The sequence below is a fragment of the Rhinatrema bivittatum genome, chromosome 1, assembly GCF_901001135.1.
Source record: "Rhinatrema bivittatum chromosome 1, aRhiBiv1.1, whole genome shotgun sequence".
NCBI classification, from domain to species: Eukaryota; Metazoa; Chordata; class Amphibia; order Gymnophiona; family Rhinatrematidae; genus Rhinatrema; species Rhinatrema bivittatum.
In genome coordinates, this window is record NC_042615.1 from 227,363,913 (window position 1) to 227,391,287 (window position 27,375).

Below are 27,375 nucleotides of genomic sequence, written 5' to 3' on the forward strand. Positions count from 1 at the left end.
TCCTGTGAAGGCACAAGTTTGATCACCTTCTGCTGAAGGAGAAATACCACTTTCAGCTGCAGCTGAGCAGAACGGGAGGGGTTGGAACTGAAGACTGGCATCTGTTGAGTTGGAGGAGAGCAAGAGAAGCACAAGCAGTAGCCATATTCCACAATTTTAAAGGACCCACCTGTGCCTTGTGAAATAGATCCCAGGCTTAGGCTGCAACTGCTGATGGTCTGTGATTGATGCCTCTCCTTTTGTCAACATCTAGCGGGCAGCTGCAACTGCTGGAGTGGGAGGAGTTTGATGACATTGAAAAGAGCAAAACGGATGTTGCTAGAAAAACAGACGCTTGTAGGAGAAGTACTGTTGAATGCTCCTAGTTGCCTTTTGCACAGAGTGGTGTGGCAGCTGGACTATTCCAAAGCCTGGAGAGGCCTCTACTCTATACTTTCCAGCTTTCAGGCCACTGGAATACATGAAGTCGGAGTGTGCCATATCCTCATTTGCAAGTCCTTGAAGAAGCTATGCACTGGAATGGACACAGAATCTGCTGAAGGTTGGAAAATTTGTAGTCACCCAAAGACATCTGTCCTTGGGTCCTATTCTTTCCTAACAGTGATGGACTGTGCCTTTGCTAACTTATCCAAAAACCAAGAGTAGCTGAGATCTTCTGTAGGAGAGAGATCTGCTGAAGCAGGTCTGGCAGGGAATCTGAAGGGATCCCCGTGGCATCCTCCTCCCCCAAACATAGGGGTGTGCTAAGCTGAAACTAATGAGGGAAACCAAGGAAGCAATCTCTGCTGGTCCAAGGGGGAAATATCTGGTAGGAATTCAGAATGAGCTGATCCCACATTTTCCCCTTCCGATTCATGAATAGACTCCCCTGGAGGGGGTGAATTTATCACTTCAAAATGTGGACTTACTCCCACCGAAGGGAGCCCCTGAGGCAAGATATGAAACTCTGGGGGACTCTGAGTAGTCACACTGTGTGGGAAAAACTCCCCTATATTGGATCGGAGATGTTCCAATTTCCCTCTGCAATTTTCAGGGATTAAGGAGGCAAAGAAATTCATCACCAGCTCTGTCAGCTGGGCTGTCACTGGTTGAGGGACCCTTTTTTGCGCTGAAGTTGGAGAAGAGAAATCCTCTTCAGAAACTCGGACTGGTTCATCCTCACTAAGGGCTGTCGACATTGGTGACACTGTGTAGGAGCTTGGAGCTGCAGTGGATGCAATTATTGAAGCAGTGAGTTCTGATGCGCTCCATACCAGATACATCAATGCCTCCCGCTGGCCCACACCAAGTCTGATCGATGGCACCAGTAAAGCCTCCTTCTGTGTCATAGCTATACTCTCCATGGTGGAGGGACTCTTGCTTATCCATTGAGGTGCTCTGCTCCAATGAAATCAAAGGGGCTTTAGCCTGCTGCACTGAGACTGCTGACTACGCCCTGGGTATGCAGGCTCTGCTCTGATTAGACAAATAGCATCCTGGAAAAAATGAATGACTCAGCTCCGTGGGGATTTTCTGTGCCATGAAGGATGATGGCACCTGTGCCAGGGAGACCTTTCGACTCAGTGTAAATGACGGGTCTGCTCCAGCAGAGCATTTGGCCAGTGGCTCTGCCTTCTTCAGCACCAAGGATGACAGCCCCAGAGGGAATCCCTCACACTGCTTTGGTGCTCTTCTGGGCACCTCATCCAGCACAACAGTCCTCCACACCTCGCTCAACTCCCTGACCTGTGACGGATCCAGGAGCTGGCACCACAGAGGGAAGCCTTCCCTGACTTGCAGGAAAGAGGGGAGGAAACAGAATCCCACCTCGACTTCATGCAGTACTGGGAATCTGACAATCCCTCACTCAGAGACAAGGGACAACTCCACTGCCTGACCTTGCTCTGAGGCTTTGGGCTCTTTCCTGATAGCATCTTCCACAGGGCTTCCATATTCCAGGCACAGTACTGCTACGCCCATGGGGACATCTGACCTCAACTATAACAGCCGGTAGTGTTATGATAGAGGCCCAGGCAGGATAAAAGATGGAGCGGGTATCTGTGATAAACATCAGGTGCTCACAAATGCAGGCCTTAAACCCACTGACAAAAGGCTTCTTGGCTTTGGATTTCTCAATTTGATTTGTGCAATGAGGCAGAAAAAACTAGGCCAAAGAAAAATGATCAGCAAAATCTCAGAGACTGGGAACATGCCCATGTGGTAAATTGGGTGAAAAAAGACTGAGAGGCTCCCGAGGCAGCGTGTGCACACAGGAACTCCCACACATGCTCAGTAAGAATTTTACTGAGTCTAATTAGTGGGCCCATGTCAGCACTGTTGGATAATGTCACCCCATGCATTATGGCTGATTTATCCCTGCTTGTCAACAGAGAATCTTTTCTAATAAGAGTCTGTATCTAAGGACAGAAATGGCCTCCTTTTTTTTTCTTAAGTAGCATAAGTTATTTTCTCAGTGCATTATGCAGCGTGTGCTTAATTTAGGAATCTGGCATAAAGTACTTAGCCATGCTGTGCAAATGTAACCTAAACAAAGAGGTATCCCTGCAAAGGTTGCCCTTACCCGGGAATCTAGGTTATATGCTGTCTTCTTCAAATCTTGCAAAGCCCTCTGCATAAATTCAAACGCATGGCAGTCAACACATGGGCGGCCTGAGAAAGGAGAGGATAAAAGTAGATTTGTCACAAATACTGCAGAAATCTTAATCCAAGAAACAGGAAAGCAGTGCTTTTCACCTGAATCAAGCATGTAATGAAAACAGACATGAGATTACCAACATTCGAAACCACTAGTTTAAAAAAAAAAAAAAAAAAAAAAGAAGCAGCAGAAAAGGAGAGTGCTATGTTGTAAAACAGACATGGAATCAAAGCATGCAAATATTTGCCACACTGTTCCATAGCCAATGCTCTACTACACCATAAATTTGGTAACACAAAATTAAGATGTGCCCTGGGAACCAGGAGTCAAAACGGACTCCAGTAATAAGTATATGCCCAAATCCCATGGCAGAGAGCGAGAAGTCTCTCCAGGTATGCTATCAGCACTATGGTAGATTTTCAGGAATTATGAGCTGATGATTTGTTTGAAGAAACAAAAGCATTGGGTGGAACTTCAGGTCTAAAATCCTGCAAAACATTCAGAAGGCAATTTCTAACATTGCGGGTAACTTGTGCTGCAGCTACACCAAAAAGTTACACAAATTTTCAAAAGGAACTTGTGCACATAAGTTAGCTATGAAAATTATGCGAAATGATAGACACAAGCTCTCCCACACAAAGTTATGCCTGCTGTTTGCAGGGCAGAATTTGAGCATGTGAATTCATGTGCACACTTTTTAAAATCAAAAGTAGGTGGCTAAATCCAAACTCCACCCGACAGAATGCCTCTTTTTGTGCACAAAAAAGTATGTACAAAATCAGGTTACCCATACTTTTATGCACACAAAGCCCGTGCAATTTTATAACAAACTATTTATGTCCATAAACCTATGTTTTATACATATAAATAGCTCGGAAATTTATCCCCACTCCCCCCCCCCCCCCCCCCACCCACCAGTGCAAATGCTGAAAGTGCTGTGTAAGTAGAGGGTAGTGGATGTTTTGCTGGGTGTTTTGTTCAGAATATTTAATTCTCTCTCTTTTTCTTGAACTTGCATTTGTGTGCAACAGATTCTACATGCAGAAAATGATGCAAGTCGAAGAAAGGATTTTCTTGAGTCTCTGGAGGATGCCCTTGCTGCTCGAGAAGAGCTAAAGTGTCTATTACAAACCAAATTCTGGTTTCCAGTCTCCCACTGAAAACAGATGTTTGTTTGATGTCAGATGTTAGTTTGTGGTTTGTCTAGTGGTGGTTTTGTATGCATTGGAGCCCTCTGCATGGATCGCAAAAAATATCCCATAAGGTAGAGGTGGACAACTCCGGTCCTCAAGAGCTACAAGCAGGCCAGATTTTCAGGATATCCACAATGAATATGCATGAGATAGATTTGTATGCATTTCTGTTTTGCTTGTGAATCCTTTTTTTTTTTTTAATAATTTAAAACATTTTAGTAACATTTTTGATCACCACTGCACATGGAGCCAACATTCAAAGTTATTTGGCCAGAAAGTTCACAAGTTATTCAGCTACATGGCAAATTTTGAATACCCCCTCCCCCCCTTGCTTATCCAGCGAAAAGTTAGCCAGATAAATTATAATCCAACTAAGATTTAGCAGAATAAGAAAGGGGCATTTTGTGGCATTCCAGGGTGGGGATGAGTTAGCCAAATAACTTATCTGGCTAATTCTGATATTTAGAGTAAGCTGAATAAGTTATTTGGCTGTCTCAAAGTTAAGGCTAAAGTTATCTGGTCTGTGTGGCCAGATAACTTTAGCCTTAACTGGATATATTCAAAAGAATATAGCCAGATAGGTGCCAAGCTGCAGGTTCAAAAAAAATTGCAGGCCTAGTGGCCCTATCGCTGCCCAGCCACCTGAGCTAGAAATACATGGCCCAGCCAGTCCGAGCCTGCAGCCCTCCCCACCCAACCTCTCACAATCATCTTAAAAATGTAAATATGCCTTCCCAGAAACCCCCCCCCACTTCCCTACCTTCCCCCATCTCACACCCCAACCCTGACCCATCCTTCTGGTATCTAAAAAATGAAAGATCTTCAGCCCGGAAGGCGGTAGCTGGCATTTCTATTGTTGACAGGGGAGCTACTCTGGAAGTTTATGCAATGAAAGAAGCTCTGGGCTCAGTCGCAGTAGGGCTGCTACCACGATCCGGACTGAAGAGGAACAGTTTAAAGGTACTAGGAGGGGTGGCAGGGTTAGGAGGAGGAAGGGGGCCCCCAGGAAGGCAAACTTTGATAGGACCGGGGAGTGGGCAGGAGAAGGCCAGCACTAGGCCCTTAAATTTTACTTTAAAGTTGATTTTGAGGGGCTTGAGAGGGAGTCACAAATATCCAGCAGATCCCAAGGAAGCAGACTTATTTCCTGTCTCTCACTGCGAGGGATAGCAATAGCTTTCTTTAGTCTGTCTGGCTACTAATGTGCTGTGGAGTACTCCTCCAGGAATTTGTCCAAACCTCTTTTAAAACTCGCTATGCTAGTCACCTTGACCATCATGTCCTTTGGCAACAGCTTCCATAGCTGATTGTGCGCTGAGTGAAAAAATACTTCCTATGATTTATCAAAGATCTCTTAGAAGCTAACAGTGATATACATTATGAGCTCAGCAGAATGTTAACCGATTCCAAGCATTCTGATTAGTTGAAACCCAAAGCACGCTAATCTTCTGGAAGCACACTCTGTTTCACAGACTTCGCTGATCAGAATGTTTGGATCCACTGCGTATATTTTTATATCATGAAAAACCACAAACGAATCATATTTTAGTTTAGAAAGGCAATCATCCCCTCTAGACAAGGTATTTACTGTTGGTTATTGTTTGCGCTAGCATTTAATGCCACATTCTGAATGTGGCATTAAATGCTAGTGAACGCCTTATCTACTGGGGCTTATTGCTTAAAGAAAACCAGGTGATGGGAAGCTTCAGCAGTCAACTCTGTGAAATCTCATACTTTCATGCTCTCAAGCAAGCAAAGAGAACAGCGAGAAGCCATTGCATCAGCCATCTCACTGAATTCCCAGTGCTGTCACAAGCACCACATAAAAGGACCCGAGGACACTATTCGACAGTAGCAAGGAGAATGAATGGGAGATAGGGGCTTAAACACAGTGTTGGAATTCAAGAAAGTATGGGACAAGCATAGAGGATCCTTAGCGGCGAGAAAGCAAGAGCGAAGCTGGAGATCAAGTAGGGTCTGCAGCATTGCACCAGGTAAGGAGGATGGGCAGTCTGGATGGGTCTGGAGGTCGTTTTTTCTGTCATCAGTTTCTATGCTTTTATCTATGTCTATATAGCACATCTTTTCTGAACTAAAAAATGAACTTTTAAGATTTTCCTGGGTTCACTGGATTGCTTGAAGCAGCATTTAAACATTTGTAGGGTTAGGGTAGTTCTCCACCTACTTTCTGCTGGAATCGTAGTTCCCGATTCTTGATCAGCTGCAGCAGATTCCATACAGAGCAGCCCAGTAACTAAAACAAGAAGCAGCATGAAATACGTCCTTCTCCAGTGACAAAGTAGAGCCATCCTGTGAAAGAGGTCTCTCTCGTGTACTGAAAAAGTGAAAAAAGGCACAAAAAAAATGTAACAAATGGACAGGAAGCCATAAGAGAGAACTGATATTGTAGCTACAATGAATTTTTCCTGTGTATCCCACCTTACACCTAGAAATAAATGTATATATGGGAAAAATGACATAATTTTGATCAAAAATTCTTTGTCCATGATCTGAGTGAGTGTTACCAGTTGGATGAAATTTCATGATAGTGATATCTGTTTTCACTTTGCAATATAAAATGGACAGGTAGAAGCCCTGGGCTAAATTTGGGTTTTAGAGCAGCACAGCGCTCTCTGGCTGTCAGCTGACATTTTCTGCTATGTATTAGTGTAACATTACAGGCCCCATCCAACATATTTCATTCTTGCATCCAAAAATCTCCTATGCGAGCAGGCAGCTGTGACAAAAAAGCTTTGGAATGCATAGGGCATTTGAAATACCCAAAGTGTTTTTCAGGATTAACTTAGGTGGTTATTTCCAAAGCTAGTTATGCATATAAAACCCGATTTTATTTGTATAAATGGTTGCATTAACATTGCCCGGAGATCAGATTGTGTAAAAATACACGCGGAGTCCTGCTACGTGCATACTTTTACAAAACTGTGCAAAGGCATTCCAGGAGAGCTGGAATTGGAGCCCATGTGCCTACATGTTCATTTTCTAAAGTATGTGCATAAGTTAACCCACGTAAGTTACCCCTCCGAAGAGCAAGTGTAACTTTATGTGCAGCAAAGTGTGCACATACTCAGTCAATTATCTGAGGGTTTTCAAAGCAAACTAATATGCATGAGTTTCCTCTGAAAATACTCAGTAACATAGGATGTATACACAGAATTTACAGGTAATCCTCGGTAGTTAATTTAAAATGAATTATTATTCCAAATTAAAAGTGGGCACTTCTTAAAACAACATTTGGAGCTGACCCAGATGTACTGCCATAAAGGAGATCCAGGTTGAACTCCTCAGCCCTGGCTGGCTCGAGAGCAAATTTGTACCGGGTGCCAGAGGGAACCTTAGTCCATGCCTCTCGTTCAGAGACTTGTGTGTGCAATAACTTGAATAAGATGAGGGAATATAAAAAAGGGAAACAAAACAGGTAGCTGTAAAAGAAGGCTCATGGCCTAGCTGGGACACATTCCAGCTACGCTGAAATCCTGAAGGAGCAGGAGGAAGCTGCCAAGCAAAAAAAAAAAAAAACTGCACCAACATAAACAACCCAAAGGTTTAATAATTCTGCATATCTTGCAACAGCATCTTAGCAAAATTAATATTTTGTTTGGCTAATTTGAAAAGCTGCTGCAAGCTATTAGTTCTTCTATCTGCTTCCTCTATATACTGTAATGACAAAGTAGGCCCAGACCATCGATGAGTCTGCATTTTTTGGTAATGCAGCTTATTATCCATATCTTACTGCTCTATTTCCAGACCAGTTACATGATGATAATGACAATGGGTCAGTTTTCAAAGACTGCTGAGCAGGTTAAGATAACCAATTAATTTTAGCTGGGTATCTTTAGGAACTAACTGGCTATGTTTTTGGCTGAAATTCTAATTGCCTGGCTAGATTTCGGAGAATTATTTATGCAGCTGGGATTACCCAGCTAAATGGTAAATCCATCCCTGCAGCGTCTGTGGATCTGTCTCGTTTTTGCCCACCTTGTGAATTTCAGAGGTTACATTTAGGTAGTCAATAGGAGAAAATTTCCAAAAAAGAGAGATTGAAATCATCTAATTCTACTTCTATTCTATACCTATAGACCACCTTCCTCCCCAAAGAAGAGGACCCAAGGCGGTTTACATCACAGAGCAATAAAAACATTTCAAACAAGGATAGCAATACAATAATCATGAAAATCCCTAACACAATTCCCAAAGTTAACCATTTGAATATCAACTGCAATAGTCTTATGCTTGTCTCTGAATTCAGGGGGGTTTCTGAGTGTTCTGAATGCATCTGGATGCTTTTTATTTACTAAGAAATAACATTTAATAAAAATATTATTGGCATCTATCTCCAAAGTGTGAGGTATAAAAAGCATGTGTATGGCAGGATACCAGTTGTACACTAGTTTTCTTATGGATAGTAGTTAAAAGAGGATATTTTTAACTCCCTATTCAAAAAGTGGTCAGTATCTGAAGATTTAATGCAAGTTAAGCACTGACAATCACTACAGTGAAGGTAAGCCTGTGTTCGCCCTTAAAAGCACCATACAGTGATGGAAGATTATTCCATAATTGTAATTGAGCATACTAAAAAGGAGAGAGTTGTACATTAATAGTCTGGAAGTAAGAATGAAAATGTGGCACTTTATAAGGAGATTAAATGCACTTAATTATGACAGTGGTAGGAAGAGGTCTGAGAGATTGAACTACTGCAAACTGTTTCCTTCAATCATTCTTAAGGCAGAAGCAGGGGGACAGATGAAGAGGAAAAAACAAAGGGCAGATAAAAGAAGTGAGACAATGCCACTGCAGGCCATGGGGTAGCTGAGTTGGTACAGAAACCAACTGAGTCAGTGTCAGCAGGTTAGCCATGGCCATGTATCTCCAGGAAGGATGTTCAGGCAACAGTCTCACTAGTTTTGGTAACGGTTTAGATTATTACAAAGCTTGATGATAAGACATGGGATCAGAGGGGTATGGATTTAAGTATGGGATCTTTTTTTTTTTATTTCACTTGATTGTCCACCATGCTCCTTTATCCTGGATAGCAGAGGCCCAATAAGGAAGAAAATAAAAACTGATTTGAATAATGAGTGATATCAAACAAACAGCCAAGTTTCTATGGCTGGCTTTCATTTTTTTTATAGTACAGTCATTGGTTAATCTGTAATTAGTATATCCAGCTGGCTAGTTATAATCTATGTAACACCTACAGTAACTGATAACCAGTCTTCTAGACAATGTAACACAGTCAGGTTCAAAGGCAGCAACACATTGTCTTGGCTTCCACTATACCATAATTAATTGGGGGAGGGGGGGGGAATCTGAGACATGTAAATCACTGAAAATCAGCAGTACAACATGTCACCTAGTTAAACCCCAAGAACATATGGAAATTACTTCTTGAACAATAATTTCTGTGCTAGGGTTAAACTCAAAGAACTCCTCCCACCCCCCACAAAAAAAAAATGAATGTCTGCAAGAAGCATTACAGCACATAGAATTTCAGAGAAAGGTCCACCCAGGTTTATCACCCACTGTGATTTACTGTAGCAGCAGACAAGTTACCCAACGGCACAGGATATTAGACATCTGTATACAGTAAACTGATTTTTTTCAACAAACACTTCCTGTATCAGAAGAAAGCTTTGGCAGACTGCAGTACTTACAACGTTTAGGCAACCTCTGTGGCTTCTGTCGCAGCAAATCAGTTGTGCTAATAATAAGCTGCTCTTTTCCAGTTACTGCAAAAAAAAAAAAAAAAAGACATTCCTGTTTGTACATCACTCCATGGTAGACTCGCCAGCAGCGCTAGCCTCCAGTCACTTAAAATAATAACATCAAACAGATTCTCTTCTAAAGTGTGCAAGTATATCCCACGCCTCTTCAAACCAACTCATGCACAGCTTCTACATTTTCCGTTAAAAATAAAATAAAATAAAATGTTCTCTAGTGTGCCTCGGGTGTGTGTTACGCTGCACGGTAATTATTACTGTCAAGATTTGGGCAAGGCTGCTTCCTGCCCTGGATTAAGATACGTGAGAAACATCTCAGAGAAATTGGTGAAAATGGAAAATTATTAAAAAAAAAAATAAAAAAAAAATGGAAAATCGCCTCACCCACCGACGGACAAGGCCTTTGCTGGGTACCTGATCTCTCGCTCGCTCGCTCGCTCTCTTGGCTCTGTGCTGATCTCTTTGAAATGGCCGCTGCTGGCTGGCAGCAGAGCTGCGGCTCTGAGCATGTGCCGCTCCCCCCACCCCCACCCCGGCGGTCTCTTTAACCTGCCATGAAAGAGATTATTGCCATGGTGATCTCCCTTGGCAACAGAGCGCTGCACTGCAGGACTCAGATCTAATACAGAAAAGATGGCGGGGGTGGAGGGAATTTCAGTCTCGGAAATATGACTTTAGTCGAGACTAGAGGACATGTAGGCATGTAACAGAGATCTCTCTCCTTTATATTTAAAATTAAAAAAAAAAAAGCACAACAAGATAGAAGAGCGCGAGCATCTTGTCTGTCTATACTGCTCCCAGTGACCCTGTGGGAATGAGTCTGCTGTATCTACGACTTTTCCGGTCCTCTCTGGTTAAAATCACACTGCTCCCCCCCTCTCGATTACATCCTGCTCGGTGAATGTGGATTTGGAAGCTCAGGTTGTTTTCTTGGGAACGGTGACAGATATCAGACACCGTCTATTGCCTAATGATGACCAGGGCGTGGCAAGGGTTGGACAAGAAAGGCAACCATCCTGGATGCCAGTCTAAGGGTGGAAGGGGCCCACATTACCATTTTATGTATTTATTTGAATGCATTTACCTAGGAGTAAGGTAGAAGCTGGATTACATAGCAAGAGAGATACATTGAGCACAGTCTGTGAGGTCATAACTCTGGCACGCCGTAGCTCACGGACGACCGCCCCTCCCACCCTTGACCACGCGACAATAGAGTAGGTAAGCCAAGATAACTTTTATTAAGTGGAAGAAACGGCCACAGCCAGCATTTAACATTATAACCTTATTACTTTATATTGCAGCAGCTTAAACAATTGGCATTAGCTAAATGCCACGCCCTCACCGGTACCTTCCTTGTTCTTCCCACCCCAATGCTTTTTTGGAGACGGCAGCCCTCCATCCTTCCGCTCCGTGAAGGTGGTACACCATTGGCACCCCGCTCCGTGAATGCCAATCCCGCCTTCCGCTCCGTGAAGGGGAACACCCGCCACTGGCATCCCGCTCCGTGAACGCCTCCCTGGCTACTGCCGCTCCGTGCAGTATTCTGCCGCCTCCTCCCACCCCTGGCCTTGCGGGCCGCGATTATTGCTTATGCCAGGCCTTCATTGGGCCACCCCCAGACCGGCCATTATCTCGGTCTCCGCCATGCTTAGTTATATCCATGCCCCCGCTTTCCCCCTATGCAAAGTCCTTGGTGCTGTGCTCCTCCCCTTCCCCCTCCCCCAACACCAAAAACTTCCCCCCTATGCAGCGACACATCCCCTTATGGTCCGGTGAGGGCACCCGCTGTTCCTTTTGTTATGGCTGTGACGACTTATCCCCCCAATCCCAGTATCCCCTTGCGCTGTGGGGTGGTGGGAGGGTTGCTCTCGCTTCCAGGCTGCAAATGTGCTCCCCCCACCCCGCCCTACCTCTAAGTACCTGAGCTCAGAGACGCCGCCTTCCTTGTCTCATTGGCTCATGCCCAGGTTTGAACTGGCCCCTAATCCCATTGTCCGCCCCTCTCCGCACCTAGGCTGTGCCCCCCTCCCCCCTCCCTCTGCCCAGTTATACGGCCCATGCCTCGAGAGGCAGGGCCTCCTTAAGCCCCAAAGGGAAAAGGGTGCCAAGCAGTTCTTGCCTGAGGTGTCATTTTGTCCAGCAGTTGCCAGCTGAAAGAGCTCAACTGGAAGTCACAGAGCTGGGCATGCATACATAGAAACCGAGCCTCTCATTTCCAACATGGCTTTCAGAACTGTACAAATGTTTTAATGAAAAAAATGCCTTCAATGGGAATGTTCAAATCTGACATTAATAATCCATGAATCTAGGACTATTGTATTTATTTTGATTTTTTTTCAATTCTGTTTTACTCAAAGCCCACTCAAAATTTTTTACAGGTGTGAAACATATATAATTTGTGTAACACATCAAAATCATATAAATTACATTTACATAATTACTCCATTACACCAGATATACAATTAAAACATAACATTAACCATAAATCCTTTAATCTCAGTTTTGATCATCCCTACTCTATAGCTTCCATTTAGCATTATATAGATCATTTACTCTCTCCCTCTTTGAATTGAACAATGTCTATCTACTATATTAATCTTCATAATATTAATCTCTAGCCAGATTCTATTTAGAGACGAAGTCTTCAAGGCATGTCTACAACTAAGTGCAATGGCAAAACACAGATGCTTTAGGAGCAAGTTCCATAGTTTAGGTACTGCAGATAAAAAAAAGCACTCATATCTTCAACAGTGACCATCAGATTCCAGTTTACAATGCACTCCCATAATATTTCACTTTTTTGTTGTATTCAACTTCAGTTTATGGTCATCCATTTTGTAATATCCACTAAACAATTTAGTGTCTTTAATACCTCACCCCAATACTATTCTACTAGAATTTAGAACTGAATATCATCAGACAAAAATTGGAAGGAGATTCCATGTTTCCTAATAAAATTTATTAAGGGTTTCAAATGCAAATTAAACAATATAGGGGAAAATAATAACCTTCAGGGTACTCCAGAGATCACTGAACAAAAATCTCTAATGGCTTCCCTGCCCTCTCCCCCCTCAGTCGTTAGTACAAATGAAAGTCAGTAACGTGTGGCCCTGGTTAAAAAGGTTTCCCACCCCTAAGCTTAGGATCGGATTTAAGAGTTTGGCACCATTTAGGCAAAGTTGGAGAGTGGGGGTGGGAGATCCTGAAAATTGTAAAATGGGGGATGCCCCTTATTCCTCCCCACTGCTTAAAATCCCAGAGTCCTACAGCAATCATCCCCTTGAAGTGGACTGCTGAAGCAGACTCCTCCTTGGCAAAGTTGCATCCCTTTTTGGCCTGGGTATTTGGCATCTTCAAAATTTGGCACCCTAGGCAATTGTCTATGTTGCCTGTGCCTAAATCCAGGCCTGCCTGAGCTAGTAGATGAGAGGGGAGGCACAAAGAAGCATGCTTGTCAGAAACAATTGGGAGTGTAGGTGACCAACAAAAGAAAATAAGTGTAAGTACCTGTTTGTGCACAGAGGCATGTAGGGTTGAAGGCCACAAGCGAGAGCGCGGCTGAGTCCAGGCAAGCCCAGCACGACCGAGTGTGCAAGCCGTGCAATTGCATGGAGCGGCACACCTAGGGAGGCGGCAGACGGGGAAGCAGGTGGGAAGGCGGCAGGCAGCAGCAGCAGGAGAGTGCGCCTGCACCGGTGGCCAAAGAAGTTCCCAGTTGTAGTGGTGGGGTCGCTCCGGACAGGGGGGGGCGGTGCAGTAATCTTCTGCACAGTGTGGCGGAATTGATAGCACCAGCCCTGAGCCCAGGCCAGAGTTTAGGTAAAATCCAGGTAAGTCTCCAATCATGTAAAATCCATTCTAGAATCTAGGTAAACTCTAAGTAAGTCTCCAGACAAGTAAAGTCCAGGGAAATCTGTATATTGCTCCTCCTTGACCTTTCCTCCACCTTCGCTACTATGAATTATTCCATCTTGGTGGAAAAGTCAAGGGCCCTAGGTATTGGAGATAAAGTTATTGACTGGATCTCCTCTTTCCTGAATAATTGATATCAAAAGATTAAGACTGGAAATAGGATTTCTGCCCCTAGATGGCTCACCTGTGGAGTTCCCCAGGGCTCCTTATTGTCATTTTTACTATTTAATATTTATATGGCATCATTGGGAAAATTACAGTATTAATAATTTGGCCTTATTCATCACATCTACGCTGGTGACATTCAGCTCCTGCTTCCACTGAAGCCTGATAAGGTGTCCTCTATCAACTTGTTCAATTTCGTTTTAAGAGAGAGATTTCAAATTGGCTTTTGGCCAGTAAGCTATAACATAACTTTGGCAATAACAGAGATTTTGAGAATTGGCCCTCTTCAGTTGTCAGGGTTACATTGTCATGAAAATTTAAGACCCTAGCAAGTGAATTTTCAAAGGAGATACACGTGTAGATGTAACATACTATCGTAGACATTTTCAAAGGCCATTTACACGTATAAAGTGCTCTTATGCAGGTAAATTCTATGGACAATTCAATGGCATACATTGTAGCAAATTTCAAAAGCCCAATTATATAGGTAAAGTGCATTTATACATATAAAACCCAGTTTTACACATGTAAATACTTTTGAAACTCAGGCCCTAAGAGTAGCAATAGATACTATGTTTGAGCTAGAATCATAAGTTGTAGAAGTAGCTAGAAAGGCCCTTATGAAACTCAGAATGGCGAGGCTGTTTCCCTCTTTTTTGGAGTCTGGAGTGTTGAGGAAGATGACTTGCTCCCTCCTGATCTCTTGTCTAGACTATTGGAATACTCTCTATGCTTATTTACCAACTAACTTGATTTAAAAGTTGCAGTTAGTACAAAACTCAGTTTAAATAATTTGAAAACTGAGGTATTTTGGCTGCAGAGCTGTTGTGTCCATCGCTGCTCGATGCCCTCACGCCGCCCTCTTTACCTCTGTGGCGACTCTCTCCAGGTCTGATGGACGGTTGGCTGCCGTGGCATCTCCATGCCGTCTCCCTCCGGCGTCCCCGGACCGGCTCGACGCTGCAGATCCGCCATGTTGCCTGAAGACCTAGGGCGCGCGCTCTGATTGAAATACCAGCAAGGGCGCGATCCTCAGGGGCATCCCCCTGAGATGACGTCACCCGCTTCCAATATTTAAAGGTCTCTAATTTCACTATCAAACTGAGTTAGCAAGGGGTTGGTATGGGACTGTGTCTCGCTACCTTCGGACTACTCCCCCCAAGCTACTCTGCCTCCTTGGACTTACCAGAGGTACCCGTTCCTCAGGGGCCTCGCTCTTTTCTTTACTTTCAGATTACAGATAGGAACCAGTACTCGCTCCTCAAGGGCCCATCTTCCTGGACACTCTGAAGATTCTCTTCTGCCTAGAAGCTATCGCTACTACAAACAATTGTGAGTTACCATCACTCTCTCAGAGTTTACAGATAGGAACCGGTACTCGCTCCTCGAAGGCCCATGTTCCTGGACACTCTGAAGATTCTCTTTTGCCTGGAAGCTATCGCTACTACAAACAATTGTGAGTTACCATCGCTCTCTCAGAGCTTACCCTGGAACCAGGTACTCGCTCCTCGAAAGCCTAATCCTTTCCAACTCCTGAGCTTCCTTGAGACCTTATGTGAGTTTTGTCATCTAGTTCTGTTCATGAACTCTGCCTACTCTACCTACTCACTTTCTATAATTTCTCAACAGCTCAGCCATCCTGGGATCACTGTAGTGATCACTGTAGTGAGCTGATATGCCCTGCCGGGCATATCAGCTCACTACTGCCACCTCTGGTGGTTTCAAAAACCTGTTTAATAAAAGAACTAATGTGTGTCTGTCTCCATACTCAAGCCTAGCCGGTGGTCCCTCTCGGGATATCCTCCTGGGGGCGTGGTCATCTGCCACCGGCCCAGGGATCCACCTTTAACTATATCATATTCATTTCAGATTGCTAACTCTAGAAGCTCACTCACAACAGATTGCTACTCCTTAGCAAGATGATATCTGAGACACTACAGATTGCTAGCTCCTCCCTCCTTCAGGAGCCTGCAACACAGATTCTAATAAGATTGCTGACTCCTCCTTCCTTAGCAGTCAACTCTAACAGAATTCTAACAGTTTGCTCTCTCCGCAGTCAGATCAACAACAGATTGCTAACTACTATCTGATTGCTCCTCCCATCAGATAGCACGTCATCAACAGATTGCTCCTCCCCAGCAGATTGTTCACAACGTTCACTACAGATTGCTAACTCCAGTGGATCCAGCTTTACTATGGGATGCTGTTAACTCCAGTTGATCCAGCTTAAACTATGGGATGCTGCTAACTCCAGTGGATCCGGCTTTACTATGGGATGCTGTTAACTCCAGTGGATCCGGATTACTATGGGATACTGTTAACTCCATGGATCCAGTACATCTCTCTGCCTTGCAGGCTATACCGGGCCTGGCCCAAAGCATCTCAGAGCAGCAAGAAACTTTGGAGAAACTTACTGCAGCATTTCAGAAGGTTCAAGGCACAGCCTCCAACCAAGAAGGTCAGTCACCGGAGGTAACTTTAAAGACTGCTGTACCACTGGCAGCTCCTATTTGCTTTTCCGGAGAAATTCAGAAGACCCGGGGCTTTCTGAACCAGTGCTGCATGCACTTTACCTTACAGCCTTCCTTATTTCCCACGGCTCTCTCTAAGACCACCTACATCCTGTCATACTTGGATGGGAGAGCTCTGTTGTGGGCATCTACCTTGTGGGAACGCAAGGACCCTATTCTGCAGGACATAGAAGGATTTATGGACTTGTTTAAATCCATTTTTGATGACCCTGCTCGTATTTCTGTTGCCGAGTTTGCTTTGGTGGACTTGAAGCAAGGCAACAGATCACTGGCTGAATTCACCATAGAATTCAAGACTCTTGCAGAGGAACTTCGCTGGGACCCTAAATGTCTCAAGACTCTCTTCTGCAGAAGCCTGGATACCCACTTAAAGAACGAGCTGGCCGCTCGCCAGACACCTGACTCGCTGGACGAATTAATAGCCATGGCTACTCGGATTGATCACCGGCTCCGAGACAAGGTGAAGGAGGTCCGGCCTAAGGTGATACCTGGGTTGAAACAGACCAGTACTACTACTGCACCTCGGATGGTTCCAGTAACTTCTGCTGCTGATAAAGACGAATCGATGCAACTTGTTCATGGACACTTGTCCTCCAAGGAGAGAAAAAACGCGGCCTGTGCATGTACTGTGGTCAGTCCGGCCATGATGTCTCTACATGCTCCATTCATCCGGGAAACGGACAGACCTAAATCCTGTGGAGGACTGTTCTTGGGCCATACTGCATTCTCTCCTCCGCGTTCTCTTCCAGTCTCTGTGATCTGCGAACCGGCTACGGTTCAGACCCCTGCCCTGATGGACTCTGGGGTAGGAGACAACCTTATTCTCAGACATCTAGTGGAAGACCTGAGGAGTCCTTTCGTCAAATTAGAAGATCCACTATTGCATCACAACCTGAAGTGGGCTTTGGACGTTCCTTTACATCGCCACTTCTCCCAAAGATCTCAGTGACATCCACGGCAGTTCAACTCATGGCTGCTGATATTTATATTGCCTATACGTTCACTTTGGCTCAAACGCGTTCAACTATAACTGTCTTCATGGATCATATCCGCATTCACGGATTATAAATTTAGAGGTATCTGTCACAGTCCATCCATTTGGACCTTATGTGAGTTTTGTCATCTAGTTCTGTTCATGAACTCTGCCTACTCTACCTACTCACTTTCTATAATTTCTCAACAGCTCAGCCATCCTGGGATCACTGTTCCAGTACCTGAGGGACTACAGCCCTGCCGGGCATATCAGCTCACTACTGCCACCTCTGGAAGATGTGTTGAGGAGCCACAGCATATTGTACCGAAGAAGATATCTCTGGCAACCAGCCAGTCTGTTTCCGCTGGTGATGCCCCATCTCTCATCCAGCAACATCTACATCTCTCATCCAGCAACATCTACTGAAGAGTCATCTTAGAAGTGGGTTTTGAACGTACACCTATATCACCACTTCCACTGAATCGCTCAGTGACGTTCACAGCAGCTCCATCCATTGCTGCTGATATCATCAATAACACTCTGCAAGATTCTTCCAAGTCTCAAGATCTACCTGTCATTAATGCAGAAGACGACTTAGAAATTAAGATCAAAGATATTCTGGATGTTCAAACAGAGGCAAGACTTTTGAATACCTTCTGATTTGGGAAGGTTTCAGCCCCGATTTAATCTCTTGGGAGCCTCAGACCAATATCTTGGACGAAGAGATGCTTCACCAGTTCCACCTCGCGCAACCTTCTAAACGTAAGCCTGGTACCTGAAGAGGAGATCGCCCTTTGAAGGGGGGTACTGTTGCGACCGTCGCTGCTCGACGCCCTCACTCTGCCCTCTTTACCTCTGTGGCGACTCCCTCCGGGTCTTATGGACAGTTGCCTGCCGTGGTGTCTCCATGCCATCTCCCTGCGGTGTCCCCGGACTGGCTCGACACTGCAGATCCGCCATGTTGCCTGAAGACCTAGGGCGTGCGCGCGCGCTCTGATTGAAGTACCAGCAAGGGTGCGAACCTCGGGGGCGTCTCCTGAGATGACGTCATCTGCTTCCAATATTTAAAGGTCTCTATTTTCACTATCAAACTGAGTTAGCAAGGGGTTGGTATGGGAATGTGTCTCGCTACCTTCGGACTACTGCCCACAAGCTACTCTGCTTCCTCGGACTTACCAGAGGTACCCGCTCCTTGGGGGCCTTGCTCTTTTCTTTACTTTCAGATTACAGATAGGAACCAGTACTCGCTCCTCAAAGGCCCATCTTCCTGGACACTCTGAAGATTCTCTTCTACCTGGAAGCTATCACTACTACAAACAATTGTGAGTTACCATCACTCTCTCAGAGTTTACAGATAGGAACCGGTACTCGCTCCTCGAGGGCCCATGTTCCTGGACAATCTGAAGATTCTCTTCTGCCTGGAAGATCGCTACTACAAACAACTGTGAGTTACCATCGCTCTCTCAGAGCTTACCCTGGAACCAGGTACTCGCTCCTCGAGGGCCTAATCCTTTCCAGCTCCTGAGCTTCCTTGAGACCTTATTTGAGTTTTGTCATCTAGTTCTGTTCATGAACTCTGCCTACTCTGCCTACTCACTTTCTATAGTTTCTCAACAGCTCAGTCATCCTGGGATCACTGTTCCAGTACCTGAGGGACTACAGCCCTGCCGGGCATATCAGCTCACTACTGCCACCTCTGGTGGTTTCAAAAACCTGTTTAATAAAAGAACTGTGTGTCTGTCTCCATACTCAAGCCTAGCCGGTGGTCCCTCTCGGGATATCCTCCTGGAAGCATGGTCATCTGCCACCGGCCCACTGATCCACCCACAACTATATCAGATTCATTTCAGATTGCTAACTCTAGCAGCTCACTCACAACAGATTGCTGCTCCTTAGCAAGACGATATCTGAGACACTACAGATTGCTAGCTCCTCCTTCCTTCAGGAGCCTGCAACACAGATTCTAATAAGATTGCTGACTCCTCCTTCCTTAGCAGTCAACTCTAACAGAATTCTAACAGTTTGCTCTCTCCGCAGTCAGATCAACAACAGATTGCTAACTACTATCTGATTGCTCCTCCCATCAGATAGCACGTCATCAACAGATTGATCTTCCCCAGCAGACTGTTCACAACGTTCACTACAGGAGCTCAGCTTTCCCCCACCTCAGGTGCATATTAAAGAGATCAGTGAACTGGTGAAAATGTGAAAATTCTGTGGGTAACTTTAGGCTCTCTCACCTGACGTTGTTGCGTCGGATGGTCGCGGAGCTCACGACCGGCCTTCCTCACCTGCCACGCCGCCGCGGGGGGGGGGGGGGGGCCGCGAGCCCCAGCTCTCCAGTGGAGGGGAGGGGCTGTCTCTGGTGTGATTCGCCTCGTTGCAGCCTAGCATGCCACCAGCATGCCTTGGGACACGGCAGAGATGCCGCCACCGTTTGCTTCCTATCCCGTGGTTCTGTAGGCGCGCGCGTGTCTTCCTCATTTATTTAAAGTCCCTGCGGCAGGCAAAGGTTGCCGGCCCTTCCGTTGTCGTCAGCAGCCTGAGATTATTTAAGGCTGAACTTGCGCCGGGGTCGGCGCGCACAAAGGGGTGCACATTTGTGCAACCTGCGTGCGTTGAGCTCAGCGCAGCCTGCCTGTTCCCTCCGAGGCCGCTCCGATTTCGGAGCGGCCTCGGAGGGAACTCTTCTTCGCCCTCCCCCCACCTTTATAAGATACGCGCGTATCTTATAAAATCCAGCGTACTTTTGTTCGCGCCTGATGGGCGAACAAAAGTACGCGCTCGCGTATTTTTTAAAAAATCTGCCCCTAAGTGAACTTAATAGCAGGTAATGGACTTCTCCTCCAAGAACTTATCCAATCCTTTTTTAAACACAGCTATACTAACTGCACTAACCACGTCCACTTAGTAACTTCATTGTGTGTCCCCTAGTCTTTGTAATCTTTGAAAAAGTAAACAACCGATTAATGTTTACTTGTTCCACTCCACTCATTATTTTATAGACCTTTATCATATCCCCCCTCAGCCATCTCTTCTCCAAGCTGAACAGCCCTAACCTTTTCAGCCTTTCCTCATAGGGGAGCTGTTCCATCCCCTTTATCATTTTGGTTGCCCTTCTCTGTACCTTTTCTAATTCTGCTATATCTTTTTTGAGATGTGGTGACCAAAACTTCACACAGTATTCAAGATGAGGTTGCGCCATGGAGCAATACAGAGGCATTATGATATTCTCTGTTTTATTTTCCATTCCTTTCTTAATAATTCCTAGCATTTTATTTTCTTGACTGCTGCTGCTGCACACTGAGCAGAAGATTTCAACTTATCAATGATGACTGTGGGATGACCAATCAACTTCCTTAGGCTGGAGACACAGTCATTCAGGACTCCAACCTTTCTTCATGCAACTTAAACTTTATTTCTTTCATTCAATCAACAAACACAATAGCACAATAGCAGTGTACTTGTATATAGACATTTAGTAGACTGCCTACCTTCTTCTAGCAGTATACTTCACAATACTTTAATGCAGAGCTGTACACAGGAGCTCCTCTCTTGGAGAATCTGAGGACTCATGAACCTAGCTAGGTTTAGTCTCTTATCCTGCCCCAGCTTGGTCCTGCCCACAGAGCTCTCTCTCTCTCTCTCTCTCTCTCTCTATATATATATATCTACTAGATAAATGAAGCTTGACCGACGTGCCGCAAATGTGCAGTAGACAGCAGCTCTACCGCGCATGCGTGGGCGAACACGTTGGTCAGAGCTTGCCTGTAACAAAAATGGCGCTGGGAGGAGCAGTAGCACTAGCGGCGGCGAGGAGCAGTAGCGGCGGCGCGGGCGAGGGAGGGAGGGACTTCCCCTGGAGATCTTCCGTTTGTGCCATCCAAAGGGGTTGTGAATGAGAGGGGGAGTGACTGAGGGGAGAGGGGAGGGAGTGACTGAGGGGAGGGAGGAGGGGGTGACTGAGGGGGGAGGGGGAGGGAGGAGGGAGTGACTGAGGGGGGAGGGAGGAGGGGGAGGGAGGGGTGACTGAGGGGGAAGGGAGGAGGGAGTGACTGAGGGGAGGGAGGGGAGGGGGAAGGTGAGAGGGAGGGAGGGAGACTAGAGGGGGGAGGTGGGAGGGAGAATAGAGGGGGAGGGGAGAATGAGGGGGAGGGGGAGAATGAGGAGGGAGGAGGAGGGAGGAGGAAGGAAATGGACCGAAAATATTTTTTTAATGTAGCCTGTTGTTACGGGCTTAATGGCTAGTATATATATAAGATTTAAGGTGGACCAGGTATCTAGCCTGGTCCCAAACAGGTTAAGGAGGGGTAGTAAGGCCACTCTTTCACAATGATGCCTAGACCCTTTTCCTGTATGATGACTCCTAATGTGGAACCTTGCATTGTGTAGCTATAATATGGGTTTCTCTTCCCTAGTAAGTGCATCACTTTGCACATGTCCACATTAAATTTCATTTTCCATTTGCATGCTAAGTCTCCCAGTTTTGCAAGGTCCTCTTGCAATTTCTCACAATCCTCTTGTGATTTAACCATTTGAATTATTTGGTGTCATCGGCAAATTGATCACTTCACTTGCTGTCCCCATTTTCAGGTCATTTATAAATATATTAAAAAGCAGTAGTCCCGGAACAGATCCCTGGGGCACTCCACTATTCACCTTTCTCTACTGGGAATATTTACCATTTAGTCCTACTCTCTGTTTTCTAATTTTTAACCAGTTCACAATCCACAGCAGGATACTGTCCCCTATCCCATGACTTTTTCATTTCCTAAGAAGTCTCTCATGAGGCACTTTGTCAAATACTTTTTGGAAATACAGATAAACTATATTAACTAGCTCATTTTTATCCACACATTTATTTACACCCTCAAAATACTGTAGCAGATTGGTGAGGCAAGACTTCCCTTGGCTAAATTCATGTTGACTTTGTCCCATTAAACTATGCCTATGTATATGTTCAGCAAGTTTGTTCTTTATGATAGTTTCTACCATTTTGCTTGGCACAGATGTCAGACTCACTGGTATGTAGTTTCATGGATCATCCCTTGAACCCTTTTTAAAAATTGGCAACCCTCCAGTCTTCAGGTACCATTGACGATTTTAATGAAAGTTTACAAATTACTAATAGCAGGCCCACGTTTTCATTTTTCAGTTAAGAACATAAGAACATAAGAACATGCCATACTGGGTCAGACCAAGGGTCCATCAAGCCCAGCATCCTGTTTCCAACAGTGGCCAATCCAGGCCATAAGAACCTGGCAAGTACCCTAAAACTAAGTCTATTCCATGTTACTGTTGCTAGTAATAGCAGTGGCTATTTTCTAAGTCAACTTAATTAATAGCAGGTAATGGACTTCTCCTCCAAGAACTTATCCAATCCTTTTTTAAACACAGCTATACTAACTGCACTAACCACATCCTCTGGCAACAAATTCCAGAGTTTAATTGTGCGTTGAGTGAAAAAGAACTTTCTCTGATTAGTTTTAAATGTGCCACATGCTAACTTCATGGAGTACCCCCTACTCTTTATATTATCTGAAAGAGTAAATAATCGATTCACATCTACCTGTTCTAGACCTCTCATGATTTTAAACACCTCTATCATATCCCCCATCAGGGGTCTCTTCTCCAAGCTGAAAAGTCCTAACCTCTTTAGTCGTTCCTCATAGGGGAGCTCTTCCATTCCCCTTATCATTTTGGTTGCTCTTCTCTGTACCTATTCCATCGCAATTATATCTTTTTTGAGATGCGGCAACCAGAATTGTACACAGTATTCAAGGTGCAGTCTCATCATGGAGCGATACAGAGGCATTTTGACATTTTACATTTTATTCACCATTCCCTTTCTAATAATTCCCAACATTCTGTTTCTTTTTTGACTGCCGCAGCACACTGAACTGACAATTTCAATGTGTTATCCACTATGACGCCTAGATCTCTTTCTTGGGTGGTAGCACCTAATATGGAACCTAACATTGTGTAATTATAGCATGGGTTATTTTTTTTTTCCCTATATGCATCACCTTGCACTTATCCACATTAAATTTCATCTGCCATTTGGATGCCCAATTTTCCAGTCTCACAAGGTCTTCCTGCAATTTATCACAATCTGCTTGTTATTTAACTACTCTGAACAATTTTGTACCATCTGCAAATCTGATTACCTCACTCGTCGTATTTCTTTCCAGACCATTTATAAATATATTGAAAAATAAGAGTCCCAATACAGATCCCTGAGGCACTCCACTGCCCACTCCCTTCCACTAAGAAAATTGTCCATGTAATCCTACTCTCTGTTTCCTGTCTTTTAGCCAGTTTGTAATCCACCTATCCCATGACTTTTTATTTATTTATTTTTGAAACTTTTATATACCAGTATTGGTGGGGACATCATACCGGTTTACATTTGAACAGTGGTCTCTAGTGAAGATTTGCTGGCCGTCGGAGTAAGGAAACTCACTCCAAGAAGAGATTTGGGCAACATTCTCTCCACCTAGCTTGTTGTTGCCCAGGTAGAGTGTCCATCAAGCTAGGTTGAGAGAACGTTGCTACTCCTATCACTATAGTCTTCCCCGACACATAACGGATTTCTACCCATAAAGATTCAATTGTGCATTTAGTCTCATGCAGGATGTTTATCCTGTTGGACTCTATGCCATCCCGGACATAAAGCACCACACTGCCTCCCAGGTGCTCCTCTTTGTCATTGCGATATAATTTGTACCCCGGTATAGCACTGTCGCATTGGTTGTCCTCCTTCCACCATATCTCTGAGATGCCAATTAAGTCTCTGTCATCAATCATTGCTATACATTCTAATTCTCCCATCTTACTTCTTAGACTTGACATTAACATATAAACATTTCAAATTTTGTTTTTTGTTTGTATTTTCATTCTGCTTTTTAATTGATAGGGATAAGTTAGAATTTTTTTTAGCTCAGGTGAGTTTTTAGTTACAGGCACTTGGACTACTTTTCTTATTATTGGAACCTCACTGTCGGGATGTCCTAATTCTAATGCATCATTAGTATCCTTTGAAGATACCTCTCTCCGAACCATGCACTGCTGAGCGACTGTCAGCTTTCCCCTTTGTCTAGTTTAAAAGCTGCTCTATCTCCTTTTTAAAGGTTAGTGCCAGCAGTCTGGTTCCACCCTGGTTAAGGTGGAGCCCATCCCTTCAGAAGAGATTCCCCCTTCCCCAAAAGGTTCCCCAGTTCCTATGAAAACTGAATCCCTCTTCCTTGCACCATCGTGTCATCCACGCACTGAGACTCCGGAGCTCTGCCTGTTTCTGGTGACAGCCCTAGTGCTTTCTTCAGGGCTTATCATTTGAAAAGCCACAAAGCTTGAAGTGGCGCTATATGAAGGTCACTTGATATTAAGATAAGTCCTTTACATAGCAAGTTTGATTTATATCATAGAAACACGACAGCCTCTCTCTTCTGTTCATTTTTGCAATCCTTACTACTCCCTCAGAGATCCTCTCTGTTTATTCCATGCTTTCTTGAATTTAGATACTGTCCTTGTCTCCATCACCTCCACAGGAAGGCTGTTCCATGCATCACCACCTTTTTAGCTGGATAAATTGTACACTCACCACACTACTGATTGTTCATCTCTATAGGGTCTATTTTCAGCTGCTCTGTGGCTTGGCTAGTTAGCTGGATAAACATATTGTTGTATTTGGTGGTCTGTGGACCACCACACTTACCTCTAGCCCCAAGCCTGGGGGAAGATCTCGCTTAGACGAGCAGCTGGCCATCATGTTCAACTTGGCCCTAATGCAATGCTGCAGTAGATGCCGCTTGATTCCAACATGGATGCCCCTAGGCATGCTCCCAACCTACCACAATTTAAAAGGCTTGCGGTGCCCTCTGATGATGTAGGGAGCCTCGTTTTATTTAAGACCTGCTCTCACTAGGTCCACTACCTTGTATAGAGCAAGTTGCCTCAGCGTTCTTGGTCTTTGCCCCCTGCCTGTGGTCAGTCTTCAGTTCATCTGTGTCTGCCTGCCTGTGCTGCCCCTCCTTCGGATGGATCTCTGGTTTTGACTTCAGCCTGTGACCTAGGACTATGCTTGAAAACTCTGCCTGCCACTGACTGACAAGAGAGAGAGAGAGAGAAAAAGAGAGACTCTTAAAGAGACAATCTGACACTCTATACCTGTTTTTGTAAGAGGGGCACTTTCAACTCAGGGTGGATTGGGGGGGGGGGGGAGTGATACAAGGCTGACAGACCCTTGTGTCCTAGGCAGGCCAATGTAACACCGCCCCCCCCCAAAAAAAACTCACTCTGAGTTGAAAGTGCCCACATTACAGTGGGAGATATATAGAGTGTTATATTCTCTCTCTCTCTCGTGTTCAGGATCCATCTGGCACAAAATCTCCAGACTTGTACCTTATCAGGACCAGTAGTAAAGTTACACAGGTAACAGTGTTGCTCACACACACCCTCATACGCGTATATGGGGCCATTTTTTCGCATGCAACATTTTTTTAAATCTACCTGAAAGGTTTCTGGCCTTCGCCAACTATTATTTGCACAAGGGAGAACGGGCTTGGCCTCTACCTCAACCTCACCATCATGCTTCTCAATTGTTCATGATCTTTGATACCAGTAAATTGACAAGGGTAGTTGCCAACAAACTCTGTCCAACTGGCTAGCAGACTGTACAGCGCACTGTTATGTGCTGGCTGGCTTACAGATTACAGACTCAGTCAAGGCTCATCAAATGAGATCCATCTAAAGGCTCATCAAATGAGATCCATCTCAAGGCTACTCGTATTGTAGATGTAAGTTGCATTGAATTTTATTTATGTATTACATAAGAAATAAAGATATTTACAAATCTGCTATTTGGTCGTCTGTTCACAACTTCACATCCCACTACTATTGTTTGTCCTGAGGAGACAGTAACTTAGGACAAGTAGTTCTGTGCAGCCTGATCACCCAGATGTCCACTCCCTACTGGTGGGGTCGGGTTGTCTATTTGCTCTGTAATGGAACCCTCAGCTTAGGACTTCCCATGTGTTATGGCTAATTTATGTCTGCATGTTGACTGTAGAAAGCAAGTTTGCTTACCTGTAGATAAGGTTCTTCATAGACAATAGGATGAATTATCCATACTTAATACTCCCCCATCTTCCTTGAGAATCAACTACCTTACTAAAAATTAAGCTCTGGAAGACTGAGGGGCTAATGAGGCAGTGTGTATATGTGGGAATTCCTGTGCATGTTCAATAAAGACTTTACTGAGCTCTGAGAGCTAAGTCAGTGTCAGCACCATTGATGACATCACTCACATTCAGGCTGATACAGTACAGTGCGCTCCTACCCAAAGGTAGGCGCTAATTTCTTCGAACACCGGGAAAGTGCACAGAAAAGCAGTAAAAACTGCTTTTCTGTGCACCCTCCGACTTAATATCATGGCGATATTAAGTCGGAGGTCCCGAAACTTTCCAAAAGTAAAAAAAAAATGTTTTTAAATTGAAGTCGGCCGGCGACTGTTGGGTCGAAAACCGGACGCTCAATTTTGCCGGCGTCCGGTTTCCGAGCCCGTGGCTGTCAGCGGGCTCGATAACCGACGCCGGCAAAATTGAGCGTCGGCTGTCAAACCCGCTGACAGCCGCCACTCCGGTCCAAAAGGAGGCGCTAGGGACGCGCTGGTGTCCCTAGCGCCTCCTTTTGCCCGTTTTTACCGCTGGGCCTCATTTAAATACAGAATCGCACGCACAGGAGCTTGGCCTGTGCACGCGCCGGGAGAGCGGGCGAATGCCCGCTCTCCCGCGGACTTTACTGAATCGGCCCTATTATGACTAATGCATCCTCCTGTTTATAGAGAACCCTTTTTAAAGGTAAGCAAACTTCTTTACTTGTAATCTATAATCGAGGGGTTGCCAACTCCGGTCCTCGAGTTCTACAAACAGGCTAAGTTTTCAAGATATCCATAATGAATATGCATGAGTTAGATCTGCGTACAATGGAGGCAGTGCATGCAAATCTATCTCATGCATATTCACTGCGGATATCCTGAAAACCAGACCTGTTTGTGGAACTTGAGGACCAGAGTTGGCCAACCCTGCTTTAATGTATTAATGAAAACAGCCACAGTACTTGAACAGTGAAGGGTGTCCAATGTAACGCCAATTTTTATAAAGAGTTCCAGGGATGATCTGGGAAACTACAGACTGGTGAGCCTGATGTTGGTGCTGGGCAAACAGTAGAA

At 44.8% G+C, this 27,375-nt stretch overlaps 1 protein-coding gene across 3 annotated transcripts in view; it reads right to left on the reverse strand.

Annotated features, from left to right (window-relative positions):
* C1H4orf48 (chromosome 1 C4orf48 homolog) overlaps positions 1-10,092 on the reverse strand; it is a 63,301-nt gene extending 53,209 nt beyond the window's left edge. For 2 of the 3 annotated variants that reach the window (XR_003854980.1, XM_029592457.1), the window contains exons 1-4: positions 9,955-10,090; positions 9,501-9,575; positions 6,014-6,163; positions 2,561-2,649 (exon numbers count right to left, since the gene is read on the reverse strand). Coding sequence is in view for 1 of the 3 variants with exons in the window: in XM_029592457.1 (XP_029448317.1) it covers positions 2,561-2,649; positions 6,014-6,163; positions 9,501-9,575; positions 9,955-10,075 (435 nt within the window). In the remaining 2 variants the exon portion in view is untranslated. Of the gene's footprint in view, positions 1-2,560; positions 2,650-6,013; positions 6,164-9,500; positions 9,576-9,954 lie in introns of all 3 variants that reach the window. The other variant, XR_003854981.1, reaches the window with a different exon arrangement.
* Positions 10,093-27,375: the final 17,283 nt, after the last annotated feature.